Source organism: Penicillium vulpinum (genome assembly GCF_028829585.1).
Source record: "Penicillium vulpinum strain IBT 29486 chromosome Unknown utg000004l_segment0_segment0, whole genome shotgun sequence".
NCBI classification, from domain to species: Eukaryota; Fungi; Ascomycota; class Eurotiomycetes; order Eurotiales; family Aspergillaceae; genus Penicillium; species Penicillium vulpinum.
Window position 1 is genome coordinate 3,501,429 of NW_026643244.1, and position 18,388 is coordinate 3,519,816.

Consider the following 18,388-nt stretch of genomic DNA (forward strand, 5'->3'; position numbering starts at 1 on the left):
AGGTTAGTGGATTGAAACTGAATGGGGCTTGAGAGTACTTGGCCTTGGTGAGACTAGATTGGATGGAAACCCTGTTTGTTTCCTGTGAAGATGTGCTTTTCTAGTTGACTAGCTGAGGCAAGGTTTCTTATAGTGAACATTCCAGGTATAGTGGAATCCAGACTTGAATGGAAGCAAAGAGTCTTTATTTCCAGAATGGCCTTGTCCATTTCTTTGATCAATTTTATATGGCCCCGGGTCAAATCTATCTATGTCTAGATGAAGCACTTGATTCCTCGACGGGCCAAATCCACAACGCACTCTTTGTTCTGATACAATCAACAGATGAAACGTCGATCTGTCTGATATGGGAGACTCTTTGTTACTCAGTCTCTATCTTACAATATTGAATCGAGTCTTTGTACCCTTCATTGCCCGGGACTTCTTTGTCTCTCTTTGATACTCGTCCATAAAGAAACAACAAGGGCATTATGGGTTGAATGCCGAGTCCTATAATCTAGAATTCTGACAAAAGGAAACTCCCTTCAGACAAGAACTTTGTCGGCGAATGGCCTCTGAGCTCTTTGTATCTTTTATTCTCCTCAAAGCTCGAAGGAGATTTCCTTTGAGGGCTCCAGACAAATATCTTTAGAATACCTTTGTGTTCTCCCTCTCCATCGAGAAACCATAGTTACGTGCGCAGGGCATTTTCAACTCAAGTACAAAAGGGAAACTCCCCACGACTTAGGATAATTTCCATGCAGCCATCTCAACACAGCAAACTAATACAAACAAGCGCGATTCAATTGATACTTCAGCCCCACACGCATCGTCCTTCTTCAACACACTACACATAAGGATCATTCTACATTGTAAGCTGCCCCATCTATTGAAAGCACTCCTCATCATGGAATCTGCTAACCTCTTCTTTCAGAATCTTTCTGCACATAAGGACTGGATCTTGTTTCTCGTGTGCTTCAGCATCATCCTGTGCTTTGGAACCATAACTTTCGTGATCGTGCATTGTACCATCCAGGTGGCTCAAGCAGCCGTTGCTTACTACCTATTCGATATCATTTATTACTGCATCTACGAGGAGGAAAGCTCAAAGTTCTTCACCGAGCTCTTCACTCGTATCCTTTCCGCACGCCTCGAGCTCAAGAGCTTCATCCTTCTCCTTTGCATACTTTTCGCCGTCCATCATTCCGTCAAGGAGATTGCCTCTGTCCTCTGCGAGAGGTTTCTCGCACCAGACCTAATTTCCATTGTAGATTCTCCCAAGCATCGTGAGTCCCGAATCAAGTCCTTTGCCTGCATCTACGACCGAAGACTATACATTACCCGCGCAACCAAAGCCGATTAAGACTTCAACTTTCTAACAGTCATGCAGAGCCCCCTGTTTTCCCAGCTCACCGACGAGATGGCCCGCATTCATCCCATTAAATGGGCAAAGCCTATCAAGTCTACTAAGTTTAACACCCCCAAAAATTCCCAACCCAAAAGCACCAAGCCCAAGAATCCCCAACCAGAGAATGCCGAGCCCACGAACTCTCTCAAGCCCTCCGGTCATACATTTTTTGCATCACATGGTAACCGCTACATGCGCCATCCTTGGAGCGTAATCGACTACCACATCTATCTCACACACATCGAAAGCCGCCGCGACAAGATCCGTCGAGAGCAAGAGTGCCACCTCATAAAGAACACCGGCTTCACACAAGTCGCCATACACGACAAGCCAGTCCTCGACAACGCCATATCCCAGACAAATTCCACAGTAGTCTTCGTCAGCCTCCCTATTCCCGACGCGCAGAACGAATCCAGCACCGCCAGCTTGGTGCTCGGCTTCGATCTGAAGTTACACCGCTTGCAGGCTTATTTCTTCGAGCCCAAGTCCCCGATCGAGAACTACGAGGACCTCTGGAAGGTCTGGTCCAAAGGGGAGGGCCAGCTCGTTATTGATATTCCCGTCGATCGTTTCCTAGCAGCCATTCGCCATACCATGCAGCATCAAGTTGAGATCCTGGAGATCGGCCTCCTGCACCACTATGGTATTATTACACGCGCGTTCCAGGCTGGCCTGGATATGGTTATTACTGTGCAGTTCTTGCAGTTTGTGGATGATTTCGCTGAGCTCATTACCAAGGATCATGAGGAGCTTCGTGAGGCTTATACGCCTTATCAGGATGAACTGCGGGAAGTGCTTGCGGCTGGCTCGCGGGACTCTTGGTTCGCTGTTCGTGACGGACTCACTATTGAGCAATATCGTCAGAAGCAGTTGAAGAAGGTTGTTGCTTCGGGTTTGTTCCATGGGCAGAAGATGATCGTACTTCGAGACGAGCCTGAGACTATTCAAAAAGACAAGGTATCTCGTCGTGTTAAGGTTGTTTCTGGTCACTCGGATCGGTGGTCATGGTCCAAGCTGCGGGTCCGGGTTTTGGTGAGTGCGATGTTTATTCTCTGTTTCTGCTCCGCCTTCGATCGCCCCAGGGTCCTCTGTGTGGGGATGTTCTGATCCAGCGAGTTCATCTAAATTAATATTCCGAAGTTTCGAATCAAAAAAAAAAAGTTCAAGTGAGGTGTTCCATAATAAGTAGGGTTTGCACATGTAGATCGGTAAATAACAAGCTTATGATAGGCAGATCGTTGAGCGGGGTCTTTACGATGGACCTCGGGAGGAATCTGATATATATCGAGTGCATTATGTAGACTTATACAATGAATATCTACATAATTATAGTCACGCCATATATGTATAAATGCCTAAAGCAAGAAAATGCTTGACAATCAAAAGAAAACCCCCAGCTTAACCGGCTCAACCCGAAGCTAGAGGTGCACCGCCACCCTCTGTGGTCTAAATCGGGAATAGCCAAACAGACCTATGTGGCGCTACGTGGCTAGAGCGGGTCGTGCCTGTCATAAACTTCTCTCCTATTGGTCACCTCATTCACATAAGGACTTGGCGTGACTTGGCATCGTCAGAGCTGTTCGTCTTTTGTTTTGAGCTGCGACCTCCTTTAATTGCCAAGGCAGCGGGCCCAAAGGTACAGATCTGCAACCAATCTCGCTTGGTTTCTTGGTTTTTTTTTTGTCCTCTCAGCCCTGTAGCCCTATTGCATTCGAGGCTGCCTAATTTCCTTTTCCTGCCACTTAATTGTGTTTTAATAACCCCGTGCGACTCGAGCCCACCGGCTCTTGTTTCTCTTTTTACCCCAAACTCCCTGTATCGCATCAATTGCCTTTATTATGGCTGAGTACAGTGCCCAGCCCGTCTATGGTATGGGAAACCCAGCATTAGGTCTGAAAGCCGCGCAAACTAACCGTGCATGTTTATAATTACAGAGATGCCTCACGATGGCGAGACTGGACAGCAGGTCGCCCGCGGTTCGAACGATCGTTTTGAGCTCATCTCCGGTCCCCTGATCAATCTCAAAAACATGCACTACCAAGCTTCGACCACTTGGCACGGCAGTGTTTTGATTGTAACAAAGCCAACCCAGGAACAGCCCCAGCTGCGCCTGCGCCAGGTAGGCGCCGTGGATATCGAAGCCCAGAACGACATCAGCGCCCAGACAAGCCAAACAATTGAAGGCCTCAAGCTCTACGAGGATCCTGGGAAAGCATTCTGGCGATTCTCCCTAACTGTGCCAGTGGCGGCATTCGAAGCGCGCTGGGCGTACGATATTCCCGGTCTGTATAACGAGTCTGGAGCCCAGGTCCCGGGATCGTGGGAGTTTATTGTTCCCGCAGAAGAGCAGTCTATGCGCATCATGTTCCACTCGTGCAATGGTTTCTCCGTTGGCACGGACATGAATGCCTGGGTGGGGCCAAACCTGTGGAACGATGTGATGCGTGTGCATGGCAAGAAGCCATTCCACGTTATGGTTGGCGGTGGTGACCAGATCTACAATGACGGTATTCGTGTGGATGGCCCACTCAAGCCTTGGACTTCCATTTCGAACCCGCACAAGAGACGCAACCATGACTTCGATAATAAGATGCGCGCTGATTGCGATGACTACTACTATGCCAACTATGTGCGCTGGTACAACACTGAGCCATTCCGCACTGCCAATGGTCGCATCCCCCAGGTCAATATCTGGGATGACCATGACATCATTGATGGGTTCGGATCGTACACGGATCACTTCATGAAGTGCGCTGTCTTCCGCGGTATCGGCGGGGTTGCTTTTAAGTATTACTGTCTCTTCCAGCACCACATGGCTCCTCCCAAGTCGACTTTCACTACCGATTCACCGCAGACTATGCACGCCGTCAATGGAACTTCTGGTGTTGACCCGCGTCAAATGGAGAACACATACGTTCTAGATAAGCAGGTTGAGGACGATAGCTGGATCATCGGCAAACGGCCCGGTCCGTACGTGGAAGAGCGCAGCCGAAGTATCTACATGCGCTTCGGCAAGCGTATTGCCTTTGTAGGTCTAGATGCGCGTACAGAGCGCACCCGCCACCAGGTCAACTACGAGGACACCTACGATCTGATCTTCGAGCGGTTGCAGCGCGAGATCGCCGCCGCCAACGGCGACATCAAGCACCTGGTGGTATTGCTAGGTGTGCCAATCGCATACCCGCGTCTTGCATGGCTCGAGAATATCCTCACATCCCCCCTGATTGCGCCGATCCGGCTGCTGAACAAACGCTTCGGCGTGGCAGGCGGTCTCTTCAACGAATTCGACGGCCAAGTCGATCTTCTCGACGACCTGGACGATCACTACACCGCGCGCCAGCACAAGCGCGAGCGCAGGATGCTGGTCCAACGCCTGCAAGAGCTTGCCCGCACCAACAGCACGCGCATAACCATCCTCGGTGGCGACGTCCACCTTGCCGCCATCGGCCGCTTCTACTCAAACCCGAAACTCAAGCTCGCAGGCGAAAACGACCACCGCTTTATCGTGAACGTCGTCAGCAGCGCTATCACAAATAAACCCCCACCCAAAGCCGTCGCCGACCTCCTCGCCCGCAGAAACAAAATTCACCATCTCGACCACGACTGTGACGAGACCCTCATGCCTTTCTTCGACAAGCAACCCGGCGGCAAGGAGAAGAGCGGTGCCTTCAACAAGGTCACCATGCCATCCCGCAACTACGCCATCCTCACCGAGGTCGTCGCCCCAGGGCCCGGTAATACCGGCGTGCTCGAAGCTATTTCCGTGAAACTCGATCATCTCCCTAAGGACGGCCACTCACCTCTGCACAAGGGCGAAGTGGATGCCGGAACGACGCACAGCGCCGCTGACGGATTCACTTGTGCCAGCGGCATGTATGGCGGACTTGATGTTTCCATCCGTGTTGAGATCGATCCCCAGGATCGTACCGCTGCTACCGAGGGATATGGATTTAGCATCCCGCCCCTCTTGGCTACCGAGGGTCCCCCGTCTACCGGTCACCGACTTAGTCTGCACTCGCGCAGGTCGCAACAGGGTCGGCCGTCGACGGCACAGTAATTGTTTTTTTATTTTTTGTTTTTCTATTATCTTATCTAGGGGTTCCCCCCGTATTTCGTACATATGGTACTGTTTACATATAATGTTTGATGTTTATGGAGATTTCAGGGGGTTTTCTCTGTTTTTTTTTTTTTTTTACACTATTTTTCTGATACCTCATTTTATTTTGATCTCCCTGGCTTATTTTTGGTGTGGAATCATGCATTCCTCCCATATTCCTCCTATCAAATGCCAGTATCTGATGCCAATCTTGTAGATCAAATGCGGTCCCCTCGTATGGATATTGTTACTTTTTAGGGTTAGGCCTGGCGTCAAGGTTTCCCTTATCTTTCTTTTCTATATTTTCTATTGTTGTTGGAAGTAAGGAGCACAATACATATATTATCTTGTATACTATAAAATCTCGGTACACCCAATCGGTACATGTTATCCTCTAGTAGGCTTGACTCTCAACACTCGTATATCTTTACCTATCAGCCATTACAATATGCGAGATTCTTCCCCTTTCGGGCTGCATTATTTACATATCTATATTGGTGGCGTGTTATACATGGATCATGCTTGTTTTTTAATCCGTATATCCACATTGAATCGGCACTTCATATAATCCCTGTATATCCTCCCTTCTATCTCCTATTATCCTTAGTAGCTTGTAGCTTAGAGGGCCTATTCATTTTACCCCACTATCCAACTGGAGACTCTGCTGCATACACCTGCTATCACCATGGCACTTGAAAAGGAGGTCCCCCCTTTATCTCTTAAGGATCATGAAAAGGGCACCATCGAGAACCTCGAACTAGACCGTCTAGGCTACAAACAAGAACTACGCCGCAACCGTTCAGTCCTAACCCTCCTCTTCCAAACCCTTGCTATAGCAGCAATCCCTTACGGCGAAGGCTCTCCTCTCCTCTCCGCTATCTACGGCGGCGGTCCCCTCTCAATCTTCGTTGGCTGGATAGTCGTCTGTCTCTTTGATCAATGCATCGCCTTCTCCCTCGCTGAACTAGCCTCCCGCTACCCAACCTCTGCAGGCCCCTACTACTGGACCTTCCAAATCTCCCAGGGCAACAGAACAACCCTCTCCTTCATCAACGCCTGGATCTGGCTAATCGGAAACTGGACCATAACCCTCTCCGTAAACTTCGGCTTCGCCTCCCTGGTCTCAGCAACAGTCTCAATCTACCACCCAGACTGGTCAGCATCCAGCTGGCAACTCCTCCTAATCTTCTACGCAGTCTGCCTCTCCTCTCTAGCAATCTGCATTTTCGCAAACAACCATCTCCCCTTAATCGACACCCTCTGCGCAACATGGACCGTCCTCACAATAATAATCATTCTAATCGCAATCTCCATCAAAGCAGACGTGGGCCGCCACTCGCCATCATACACCCTATCCCACTACGACAAATCCTTCGCTGGCTGGGGTGACTTCACCTTCTTCATTGGTCTCCTCCCACCTGCATACACCTTCTCCGCAATAGGAATGATCTCCTCCATGGCCGAAGAATGCACAAACCCAGCAATTAAAGTCCCCCGCGCAATAGCACTCTCCGTCCCTGTCGGCGGAATAGCGGGTCTATTCTTCATCATCCCCATTTGCGCAACACTGCCCCCACTACAAGATATCATAAACGCTCCGGGAGGCCAAGCCCTCCCATACATCCTGGCTCGCGTAATGGGTTCCCCCGCCGGTGGTCTAGGTCTCATCTCCCTCGTCCTGGTTATAACAATCTTCTGCTCGATTAGTATAACAGTCGCTGCTTCGCGCGCTACCTGGGCCGTGGCCCGTGATGACGCCATACCGCTGGCGAAAGTGTGGGCACGCGTCGACAAGCGCTGGGGCGTGCCTATTTGGGCGTTGGTTCTGTTGACGGTGATTCAGATGTTGTTGGGGTTGATTAATCTCGGGAGTACGAGTGCGTTTACCGCGTTTGTTTCTGTTGGGGTTATTGCGCTCGCGGCGGCTTATTCTATTCCCATCTTTTTGAGTCTGTGGCATGGTCGTATGGAGGTTGCTAAGGCGCCGTGGAATTGTGGCGGCATTCTTGGCAGGTTTGTTAATGTTGTTGCGTTGGCTTGGATTGCGTTTGAGTTGGTGCTTTTTAGTATGCCGACTGCTTTGCCGGTTACGGCTGTGTCGATGAATTATGCTTCGGTTGTCTTTGTTGGGTTCATGGCTATCTCTGCGGTTTGGTTTGTGGTTTACGCCAGGAAATGTAAGTTTTTTGCACTGGGCTGGACTGCTTTTGAGGATTTTTTTATGCTGACATTTAGTAGATTATAAGGGTCCGCCTGAGTCGGATGCTCTTAATTGAGGACGCCCTAGAGCTTGTGATCTATATCCTAACTCCACTATACAATGTATTGATGTATAGCCCTGAACAGGGCCAATATATGTATACAATTTAGTTCATAATTGCAGTTGGTTCTTTCAGTATAGTCAACAAAGACATTGTGATAAACATTGGGCAGATGGCCCCTTACTCCCCAAGATAGATTGTCGCGATGGACTAGTTTAGCTGCATCAAATTAAAACAGTTTTTTATAATTACCAATCTGCATTGGCTGTGGTTGTATCATACCAAGCGCCACTGTATTTGTAAAAGCCGGAGTAAAAGCCATTGCCTGAATCGGCCACCCGCGGCCGATTCCAACATCAGGTTGTTTGATGCCGATGAATAGCCGCACAAATATGTGTGGGACCAGGACTTCCGCTTTGTATATAACGGGTTAGGTCGGTTATTATTAGTAATTTCTAGTAACCATAAATAACTAGTTAGTTGGCGGCTCTGGGTAAGAGTAGCAATATTCGCAATCTAATCCTATACTAGTACTTTATAGATAACATACTATATCTTTCAGGGATCCTTTGGCGTCCAATCATTAGGTACAAATGAGTTTGTATAATTCTTCTAACTACTCTCGAACGTTCACAGCGTATCTATAGTGTTTTCGAAATATTGGGCTATTGGCGAGCTAGGATTGAGTACTATATATACGCCGGGGTATTTACAGTTCGTGTAAATTGCCATTAGCTTACACTAAGGTAGCTCAAAACATTAACAACCAATACGCTGATCTTCACAGTGTCGTATACAAGGAGTCGCTCCTACGAAGCCGGGTCTCCGAGGGGGTTAATTTACGACGCCATAGCGATCTGCTGGCCGGCGTCCCCTCCCCAACCTAGATTCGAATTCCCATCTGTCGAGCGCAGGGCCTCTATCCAAGTCGACACCTGGCTATTATAGTCATCTGGGTAGGCGGAAGCTGGAGCAAATCCATCGATAGTTAGGGGAGAGCTGGATTCGCTCCCGTTTTTATCGCTAGAACAACTTGGATAGTTTCCACCAGGGGAGGAATCCCAAATCGTAAGATCGTCGGTAGTATTCAAGTAGAAGTTGCTGCCTTCTGTAACGAATACGGCGAGTGAATCCGGACGGTATGGCGGATAGAAAGGTCCGGCGATTCCAGGTGTAACAATGGGTAGGTGAGGATATACGTTGCCATTTTTCGACATCAAGTACTTAGCAAATGCGTAATATACCAGACTGTCGGAGTTTCGCTGGATATAGTATCCGACAAAGTGCGATCCTGGATCTCGACCTAGCCAACGGGCTAATACTTTACAATTGAAGGGACCGTATACATCAGTCGTATAGATCCTACCATGAGCACCCAATTTGATGTCAATCCGGAGATCGTAGACACGAGGGTTAGGGTCTGGAGAGTTCGCAGCCAGATCTAAATGATATAACCCATGCTGATCGGTTTTGGTTAGTATACCAGATTTAAGTCGAGGCTTTTGATCTAGCGCACCAAAAATGCTTGTGCTCTATTATCATAGTTTGCAAGGTTGAAGTTGTCTGGGCTAGCTAGAGCCATTCCGTATGTGATTGCATCTGCCAGACTTCTGCGAGCAAAAAAGCCGCCGCAAAAATTGATCATCGGAGTATCGGGATTATCTGGGTCAGAGTTCCTCGAATATGAAAGTGGTGTTGGCTTTGGCGGATCGCCTGAGTTTAATGGGCTGGAATGTATCAGTAAAGTCACTTTATACTTATCCCGGATCAACAGAAAGATAGGGTGGCAGTACGTACTTAGGTTGATACGGATCTTGATCGGGCTGGTTTTGGCATAACTTTTCTGGATCATCACATCGAATCTTGATAAAATGCTGGAAAGGACTTTTGTGGCCATTGATGACCGTTGCCGTATTTGCGAAGACCGCCTGTATTTGAGGTTGCTGCGCTTGGTTCAGCCCTGAGGGACCCAGAAACTCCATTGCAGCTGCGCTGTTCCAATTGATGCCTGACGCCACTCCTGCAGTGCTGGAGAGCACGATGACGGAGTCAGTCTATCTTTTCTCCAGATGATCTTGCAAGAATCAGGATTGGTATGAAAGGTGGGGTAAGAGCACACGATGATTACGAGAGATTGACTTACTTGGATATCAGCCATGCATCATGATAGGCCTCGTCAATTTTGTCCTTAGCTCCCGGGCCGAAGTTTTTGTTGCAGTCAAGATATTTATAGAGGAACGTTCCAAAAAAATAATCAGGTGATACAGTGCCAGTTGGAGTCACTCGGTAAGGAGTCTCGTCGCCTGGAAAATCAGCAGGTGGCGCAGCTAAAGTGTAGCATGGCAGCAAGAAGATTGTAAGAGCAAGGCGAACCATGTTGACAGGCTGTATAGAGTGAAATTCGGATGAAATGCAACAAAAGGAAGGATATAATATATGGCCCCAGACAGGTTACATCGCTTGCAATAGTGAAAACAGCGGAAATGAGATATTTTAGGCTTCTCTGTCTAATAGTGAATTCAACTATTTACCCGTCTAATCCTCCTATCCAATCAGCAACTCTTAGCGCCAAATCGCAATATCCACCATTCCCCATCCTAACTCGTCTTAGATTCCTCCCAATCCGACTAGCCCCACGACTAGAGCCTCCTACGGCGTTCATAACTCCGATTGGATAGGCCTACGCTAACAGCTGACATCGTTCAGCGGTAGGTTACTAGGTAGACCTCGACAGAACAATACTTGTATATGTCAAGGCTCCTATCAATTACCCAACATTGGTCTTTTCCTGCTTGTAGCCTTATTGAAACATGAGGTTTAGCAGCATGCTCGTCGCCATCAGCTTTACCTTCTTATCGACTCTCTACCAACAAACCATTGGCGGCTTCCTTCCTATCAAGTTTTCCCCCACTGTTCATCAACAAACAGTAATAGACGATACACAGCACTTCTCATGCACTAAACTCCCTCGTATATCGAGGACTGAACGGACCGAGTTCGACACCGGAGGATGCGTTGTCTACGGCTATCCCTCCACTGGCGGGGTTCTTATAAAAGAGGCTAGCCTTCTCGATATGCTTTTCCTATCGCTTCCCCGCTCTCATGCATCGCAGCGCTCATCCAGTGCGGACGAAGAAGACAGCTTCTGTGATCTTATGCGACGGACTGGTGCAAAGTTGTGGCGGAGTCAGGAGGATTGGCTCGGGGCGATGATAGGTATGAGGGATTTTACGGAGGAAGAAGAAAAGGTGCTGGTGTTTGGTTGGCCGACGGATGGAGTGGGTGTGTGGGTGTTGAGGTTTACGAGTACCCAGGAACTGCCAAGAAATTTTGGGAGAATAAGTTTAGCGATGAATATGGAGGAGAAGATACAGATGATGAAAGAGTATAACGCTACGTTTGTTGAAGATGTGACGCAGGTGGAGGAACTTTCTGGCTAAATACGTTTTAAGGCCTAGGGTGTTGGAACCCTAGGTGTTGGATTTTGTGTGGGAAGGCCAGCGAGATAAAGCCCCAATTTCAGAGACATCGGGTCCACAGCGAGCGGACCGTCCCGAGACAACACAGACCATAAGTACATACCTATATCGAAATCTCTACTTTTTTTGTGTTGTCTATATCTCTCTAGCAAAAGTTTACTTCAAAATCGTCCTTCATTTGCCAATAATGCCACTCATGGATGGCCTTGAATCCTAGTTGCTCTATGGTATCAGGCTTGTATGACCATGCGGGCTTCCGTAAGTCGAACGTGGCCCCCACATATCTAATCTTCCAGATATAGCCTTTCGCGCTCGCCATGTAAAAAACCGCCAAATCAAATGGGTATCTATGCAAATAAAAATCAGTCTTCCTCTTTCAAGGGACGTAAACGCTTTGCGCCTCCCAACTCTGGTCTTGACAACCTCCTCTTCTCTGGTCGTGATCGCTTCAGGGAGCGGGTATTCAAAGTAGCGCGGTGAAAGTCGATAATCAACGCTCGTCCAAGCTCCTTATTCCAAAGAATATTGTCATATCGGAGATCGTCATGAAAAACGCCTAATGCGTTGATTTCCTTCGTCGACCTCTTAATTTCCTGGCTTAGCCATGGCTCCATCTTCATCTCCGCGGTATTCTCTCCTCCCCAGCCCATGACTAACATATGGCGAATCTCTCCAGCCCCGTGCAGAAAATAGATTTTGGCCAAATCAATTGTACCGAGGAAAACAGGTACCGCTGAGCCTTGGGCTTTCCGTAAGATTCGATATACTTGTGCTTCGCTAGAGACTTGTTTCCATAGGTTCGACGTGGTTCCTTTTCCGACTACTGTGTAGCCATGTACGATGCAAGTCAGTTTGAAAGGCGCACCGTATGACCCACAACGTCCGAACGGTATACATCGGTCGATATTTTCGTCTAGTTGTGCGTTTAGTAAACGTACTAAGTCCTTAGAGGTGATGGGGTGTTTAAGATCATCTGGGTTCCGACGGTGAAGCTTTACGTTCGGACAGTTGTTATCGAGGTTATCTCCGGTCTGTAGCCCGAGAAGACACCGCTGGGTGCAGAATTGCGCATCACGTCGGGACTGACTGTCCTGATATCTCCTAGCGTCTTCCTGACGAGCCGCTCGTTGGGTGGATAGGGAAGATGTGACTTGGCTGAAGCCCCGTTTACGTCCCATTGCTTGGTTTGAGTCGGAGCCTGACGAGTCTGGCGACTGCTTGCGGTGTCGGTCATTCGTAGGCGCACAGGTTCCTCCGGATCTGACAGGCACTCGACGGCCCCCTTCTGGGGCCGACGGCGGGGATACCGGCGGAGATGAGGGGGGTTCATAAGCAGAACCAGACTCTAGACTCGTATACTCTAGATATGTATTATCGGAGTTGGGATGAGCCTGTGATTCCTGGGGGCGGGTACGGCTAAAGCTAGAGTCCCAGATTTTAAGATTTTGGCGGACACGATTTCTCCATTCATGGTCACGTATAGGTGAACGGAATGCCATTAAGCACAGACATAGCACTCTGGCGGTAGAAGTCTTTGGTTTTTGGAACCTATTCTCAGCTTCTAGGTCCACTTCTAAATTGGGATCACAAAGGTGATAGTAAAGGGTGCTAGGGCCATCAAGGGGCACACGGAGAAGAACACGGGCAATCCCAGTGGTCACATAGGAGTACTCGAGGCCCTCCTGGATCATCACATGATATTCCTGAACAATAGCGGAGCAAACGAGGCGTTCTGCATCGTACCTTAACTTTGTTTCCTCGTCCGTGGGAATTTTGTTTGATCTGACGATATCTTTGTACAGATACATCTCTCTGAGCCCTAGACGAAGAGCTTCCACGGAAAGCTTATGAGGCGGCTTGTATTCGACTGTAGCGATGAGGGCGCGAGTGTTACCATCGACTCGATGGATAAAAAACGAATCGGCTTTTGGGCGTTCTATCTTCGATGGTTGAATTGCACTCGTTTCGTTGCCATTATCCGCATCGAGTGAATTTGCATGATTCTCAAATATAATCCCATCTCCAAGTCTAAACTCCTCTCGAGCAGCGTCGATTTTACATAATTGCTCAATAATATCGCGAACTTGGCTTTCCACGGCGACTCGCTCGTAGTGCGCGAGATCTTGCTCGCTGTTCATTGCTGGATACCCGAATCGTCTTGCGTCCTCTTCAATCACAAGCAACGGGGTGAATAATTGCACTTTGGCATCCTCGGTTGGATGCAAATAGTTGTACACAGAAGTGTAAATTTCTTGCTGCTGAGCTGAACATTCAAGCCATGGTTTCAGTTGTGAGGGGCAATACTTTCCGACAGGAGGGGGTAGAGCGAGATGGTGATGCAACTCCCAACGGTCGCGATAACAAGTCATGGCAATATCGCATAAACTCCACGAGAGTTGTTCGACGGCTGCGTTCTTGCGCCTCGAGGAAGAACTTTTTGTAATCTGGTGAGTTACCGGTGGCCATCGAAGAGAAAAGAGGGTTGTTAAATGTTCAGATGAGGATATGGAGAGAGGAGGATCGGAGGAACGAAGAGACCCACTTACGGGCGACTAAATATGCCACCGGAACTTAACTCTGTCATTGGATACTGCCTCGCCGTTATTTTCACCGCTCTTTTGTTTTGCAGTAGTTTTTGTATTCCGTAGTATTAGTGAGATATAGATATACATGCTCCGTATATATCAGAGGGAAATAGAGAAGAAAGAGGGTTTTATTGAAGAAAAATATATATATCCATATACTATGTATGCATCGATGGCTGATGATCTTTCAGGCAAAGGTTGAATGCAAACAAAGTAAGCAACCACCGAGTGTATGAATACTCAGACATATATTTCGTAAGAGAGAAAAAGAAAGAAACAATCAGAAAACCTAACTAGCAAGATGTCTGGAGAGACTACTCAGTTGGTTTGTACAAACCAGGTGGCCAAAAAACACCTTGAAGCCATGGATGTTCGATCAACTCCTTTGGGGTCTTTCGATCTTCTGGTCGCCATGTAATTATTCCCTTCATCAAGTCCAAGAACATCTCCTTATCTTCCCCTTCAAGATGATTCTCCAAATCTTCAAAACTGGTCGTATTAACCTCACAGTCCTCAGATATCCAATTCCCTGTGATTGAGAGTTAACGGATGTCAAGCAATCATAGGAAGGGGTTCCACCTACCGTCTTGATCAAAATACTTGGCACTGACAGTGTCAGGCTCTATGAAATCAGGAGGTGGTGGTCCCAGCAACCCGGTTATTTGCGCAAGATGTACAGAGGTGGAGTAAGCTCCACCGTCTTTTCTGCAGGTGAACAGTGGACTGCCCTCGAATGCACGCCATGCCTAATCGAAAGCAAATTAGAATAAGCAGTCATTCTAAACAGTTAAGTACAACCTACCCAAACGCCCAAGTTCTAAATATCAACTGGATAGTTCCATTCCTTTTTCAGCATCACTTCGGGTGCTCGATAGAAATTGGGCTGGAGAGGTTGACCGTTGCGTGGGACGTCTCCTGGCTCGGCAGAGCCGAAATCTCCAAGCTGAAGTTTACCCAACTGGGATGCTGGCTCAAGTGGCCTAGAACGATAGACAGGATGTCTGACCACAATCTTCCGTGGTGTAGGGTTCTCAATCTCAGCCTGAACGTATCTTTCAAGCCTAGTTTTGTCCCCAATCTCTTGAAAGATGTTGTCTCCCTTGATATCTATCAAAGGAATTAGTGATCTTTATTAAACCTCCAGGTCAGGACCATCTCATACCCCCATGAATAAACTTGCATTCTGTGTGCAGATAGTCCAACGCTAGCAACATCTGATATATTGTCGACTTGATAGTGGGCTTATCCAAACGCTCATCGGCCGAACGGTTCTGGATATCTAGCAAACTCTCCCCCAGAGGCGTTTGTAGAAGGCCCAAGTGCTTCCATCCATCATTTCGAGGAATTTTCAACTCGCCAATCTTCGTCCTCACTCTGTCCGATCCCAGGTGCTGTTGATTTCCCTGCTCAATGCGATCGTAGTATGCAGATTCTTCGCTACCAAGCACATCGAGCGCAAAAACCTTTAATGCCATATAGTCATTCCTTCTGTTCTAATTAGTGCTTGAATAGATGCATTTCAGGTGGGCAAGAAAGTATTAGCTCACTCGAGATCTCGAACCAACCAAACAACGGATGTAGTTCCCCATCCGAGTTTACCAACAATTTGATACCGGGAGAGCAAAATGTCGCCCATAATGAAATGGCAATAGCAGGTATCCTCCAAATACCTTGGCATCTGTTCTTCCTCCAGCTTTTTATCAGCGGGAAGAATTTCCCAGCCAGTTGTTGGGAAAGAGACGGGAAACTCGAGAGACCTTCGGAAGAGGCTCCTCAGCTTCTTGCCGAAGAGTCTCTTCAGCCTTTCCCAAATAGATGCCATGGTTTGCAAATCTGTTCAAGATTAGAGAAAGAATAGTATGAGCAGTTCTTATTATGTCAAAATGCCTAACAAAGAAAGGCAACAAGGTTACCTAGGTAGTTAGGGCTATCATGACTAATAATCCTAATGGATCCCAATCAGCATCTGGGTGGCACTCATATTTCTTTCATCTTTTCATCTAAGACACGAAGCGGTGCATGTGAACTATTTAGAACTTTCAGCTTCGATCAACATTTTCTTGGCTTGTTAGAATAAAATAGAAACTCTGTTTCAGCAAAGACAGGGCTGGAGAGCATGCTGTTTCATAGGATCCGCTTTGTCCAGTCTTTCATCTCCTCCGGTATCTATATATAACTTGGATAGGTGTTTCATAGAAGCTCAATATCTCCTGTCTTTTCTCTTTAGTTCCGGGGCAACAAATTTGAAAGACAGTGTCAAAAGAAAATCACTCGCCATATGTCTGACCCCCAGAACTGTAAGATTGGTTTTGCTGCCTTACTTACTTTACTTCTGTTTTTTAGACTATAACTTATTCAGAGGGCTAATCAAGACACTTACTCATCTGAAATTGCCTGCCACAACGTGAATATAATGGCACTGTAACTCAATATTCCCTATCTATTGTCCAATTGGCCAGATGCTTCATTGAATAAGCCATACAGTTAGAGAAATTACATTAAGACATGTGAACAATGATCATTCTTCCCCTAGAAATCAATCATGCTTGTTGATCCAAGTTTTGTGTTGTCCCAGGATGATACAATATTATTCTGTTCACGATATTCAATGGAGGGAGATCTCCGACTGGAGAAGCGATAAAAATACAAGCACCTTCCCGTAGTTGGAGGGCTTAATTATCAAACAAAACCAGAATTACCAGTCATCCTGTATTATCAACTTTACTTGAGGCCTGTACTGAAGCAGACTTTAGTACGATGGAAGACGGTTGGAACCTTGTCAATCGGGGTAAGCAAGCGTGTGCCAAAACAGCAGCGATCAATATCGAGTTTACAGGCTACGATATAAATAAACTAGAAAAGCGTTGGTTTGCCGCTGTCAATAGGTTTTTTGCGCCAGGCGGGGGAGCTGAACAGGTACATATCAAGCATTGCCCCCTCTCCTCATACCCCAGGGGTACTGTTTCAGACATTGTTGGGTAAATGTGATTCTTGAACCGGCTTTGCTGATGAATTGAGTCTAGAGATTTGGACCAATTGCAAGGGCTAAATTAATGTAAGCCTATCTTTGATTCGAGTTGGCGTCTTGTCTGGTTTCTAACTTGAGCACTAGGTCCGAGAAGAATGGCCCCGTCCACCAATCCAGGTTCAATACCCAGGACGAAAGGTGGACTCTAACTTTCAGTGTTACTGCAATATCTGGCGAGACAAAGTCGTGTCATGTTTTTGACACCGGGAAAGGCACGGGATGGGTTGGAGATGTAGAACGGTAGGTTTTCTTGGCTTAGATAGTGAAATTGTTGATTTTATATACGGAGGTTATTTATACATCATTTTTTAACAATTTTACCTGGACCCGAAACAATCTTCTAAACAATTGGAGGCTCCCTAAATAAGCAGTTGCAGAAGAGCTTTGCCAAACTAGTTAGTTTATCTTATTTATTCAAACACAATAAATGCCTGTGATAATCTCAGACAATACTAGACCCCAAACTAAAAAGCCCGCGAGTCATCCCCAAGCCAAGTCCAGGTTTCCTCCAAGGCATTCAAGTCATTCTCAGGAAGAGACAGCTGTATCTTCTCATAATACTATTCATAAGTTCCGCCAAACCCCTCTGTACTCTCCCCAATAGGCCGACAACAACCAAAATCAACAGCCACTAGCTCATCACCATCAAACATGATAGTACTAGGATTAATATCATTATAAACCCACTCTAAAGGATGAAGATACCGAATGCCACTCTCAAAAACCCGTTATAACAACACTGTAGTCTTTCCTTGGGTTGCATGTGCTTCTCGCCTGTCTCTTCGTCAATGCACCAGGATTAATCTCTTTTATCACCGTTTGCGAGTACTTCGCGAAGCAAAGTCCTGTAATTATGTCGCCTGACACCTGGCAGGCATGGTAGATAACAATATTAGGATGTGGTTGTTGCAGTAACAGTTCGCACACTCTTGCCTCAGCCAGGACGGACTCTGCAATCGCGTCTGGATGAGGGCTTTTGGAAATCCGGTCGTAGCTATTCAATCGGGGTCATTTCACATGTGTGTGTTTTGGTAATTAGTGATATGCTTGCGTCAAGTCCGCTGTATATAGAGGACGGTAGGCTGAAGAGAGTATTTGAATGATATTTGTGAGGTCCGCTAGGTTGACAATCGTGGAAGGATGGTAACGAGCTTCCAGCATTCGCTGATATAATTGACCGTTCATTCGACACACGACTAACATGCCGGCAAAACCAAAGCTGCCATTGATATCTTTTCGAAGGCCTTGTTCATCTCCAGGATCTGCAGCTGTTGAATGTTGGCTGTCAAGCGGTCAAGTTGCCATAACTTGAAGGCTTTTCCTGTCAATTAGCATTAAAACCTTCTTGGAGGAAAGAGCTTGGATCAACAGCCAATGATGTCTTCTGTAGGAGATATGATAAATAGGACCTTAGCAGACAGAGATTCTTCAAAGGTCGATATGCTCAACTGACGAGTCAACATTTGATTGATCCAAGTCAAAACACCCAAGTACAAAGTACACCGTCCATTTGCAAGGAAAGCATTACTTCTAGCAACTATATAACATAACA

At 47.1% G+C, this 18,388-nt stretch overlaps 8 protein-coding genes across 8 annotated transcripts; 4 read left to right on the forward strand and 4 right to left on the reverse strand.

Moving 5' to 3' along the window:
* Positions 1–886: 886 nt before the first annotated feature.
* Positions 887–2,494, forward strand: N7479_009814 (uncharacterized protein; the record flags this gene model as incomplete). The annotated part of the gene is made up of 2 exons (XM_057257507.1): positions 887–1,265; positions 1,362–2,494. The coding sequence occupies 2 exons, from the start codon at positions 887–889 to the stop codon at positions 2,492–2,494; spliced, it is 1,512 nt and encodes a 503-aa protein (XP_057104965.1).
* Positions 2,495–3,225: 731 nt separating this feature from the next.
* On the forward strand, positions 3,226–5,444 carry N7479_009815 (uncharacterized protein; the record flags this gene model as incomplete). The annotated part of the gene is made up of 2 exons (XM_057257508.1): positions 3,226–3,256; positions 3,322–5,444. The coding sequence occupies 2 exons, from the start codon at positions 3,226–3,228 to the stop codon at positions 5,442–5,444; spliced, it is 2,154 nt and encodes a 717-aa protein (XP_057104966.1).
* A 724-nt stretch (positions 5,445–6,168) lies between these two features.
* N7479_009816 (putative amino acid permease) lies at positions 6,169–7,759 on the forward strand (the record flags this gene model as incomplete). The annotated part of the gene is made up of 2 exons (XM_057257509.1): positions 6,169–7,660; positions 7,722–7,759. The coding sequence occupies 2 exons, from the start codon at positions 6,169–6,171 to the stop codon at positions 7,757–7,759; spliced, it is 1,530 nt and encodes a 509-aa protein (XP_057104967.1).
* An 824-nt stretch (positions 7,760–8,583) lies between these two features.
* N7479_009817 (uncharacterized protein) lies at positions 8,584–10,120 on the reverse strand (the record flags this gene model as incomplete). The annotated part of the gene is made up of 4 exons (XM_057257510.1): positions 8,584–9,204; positions 9,261–9,471; positions 9,542–9,772; positions 9,888–10,120. 4 exons carry the CDS (start codon positions 10,118–10,120, stop codon positions 8,584–8,586), a joined length of 1,296 nt encoding a protein of 431 aa, XP_057104968.1.
* A 434-nt stretch (positions 10,121–10,554) lies between these two features.
* N7479_009818 (transcription factor) lies at positions 10,555–11,184 on the forward strand (the record flags this gene model as incomplete). The annotated part of the gene is made up of 1 exon (XM_057257511.1): positions 10,555–11,184. The coding sequence occupies one exon, from the start codon at positions 10,555–10,557 to the stop codon at positions 11,182–11,184; it is 630 nt and encodes a 209-aa protein (XP_057104969.1).
* Positions 11,185–11,585: 401 nt separating this feature from the next.
* N7479_009819 (uncharacterized protein) lies at positions 11,586–13,592 on the reverse strand (the record flags this gene model as incomplete). Its single annotated transcript, XM_057257512.1, has 1 exon — positions 11,586–13,592. The coding sequence occupies one exon, from the start codon at positions 13,590–13,592 to the stop codon at positions 11,586–11,588; it is 2,007 nt and encodes a 668-aa protein (XP_057104970.1).
* Positions 13,593–14,122: 530 nt separating this feature from the next.
* N7479_009820 (uncharacterized protein) lies at positions 14,123–15,630 on the reverse strand (the record flags this gene model as incomplete). Its single annotated transcript, XM_057257513.1, has 5 exons — positions 14,123–14,337; positions 14,392–14,554; positions 14,638–14,915; positions 14,971–15,296; positions 15,356–15,630. The coding sequence occupies 5 exons, from the start codon at positions 15,628–15,630 to the stop codon at positions 14,123–14,125; spliced, it is 1,257 nt and encodes a 418-aa protein (XP_057104971.1).
* A 1,766-nt stretch (positions 15,631–17,396) lies between these two features.
* On the reverse strand, positions 17,397–18,299 carry N7479_009821 (uncharacterized protein; the record flags this gene model as incomplete). Its single annotated transcript, XM_057257514.1, has 5 exons — positions 17,397–17,524; positions 17,562–17,798; positions 17,854–18,000; positions 18,038–18,157; positions 18,290–18,299. The coding sequence occupies 5 exons, from the start codon at positions 18,297–18,299 to the stop codon at positions 17,397–17,399; spliced, it is 642 nt and encodes a 213-aa protein (XP_057104972.1).
* Positions 18,300–18,388: the final 89 nt, after the last annotated feature.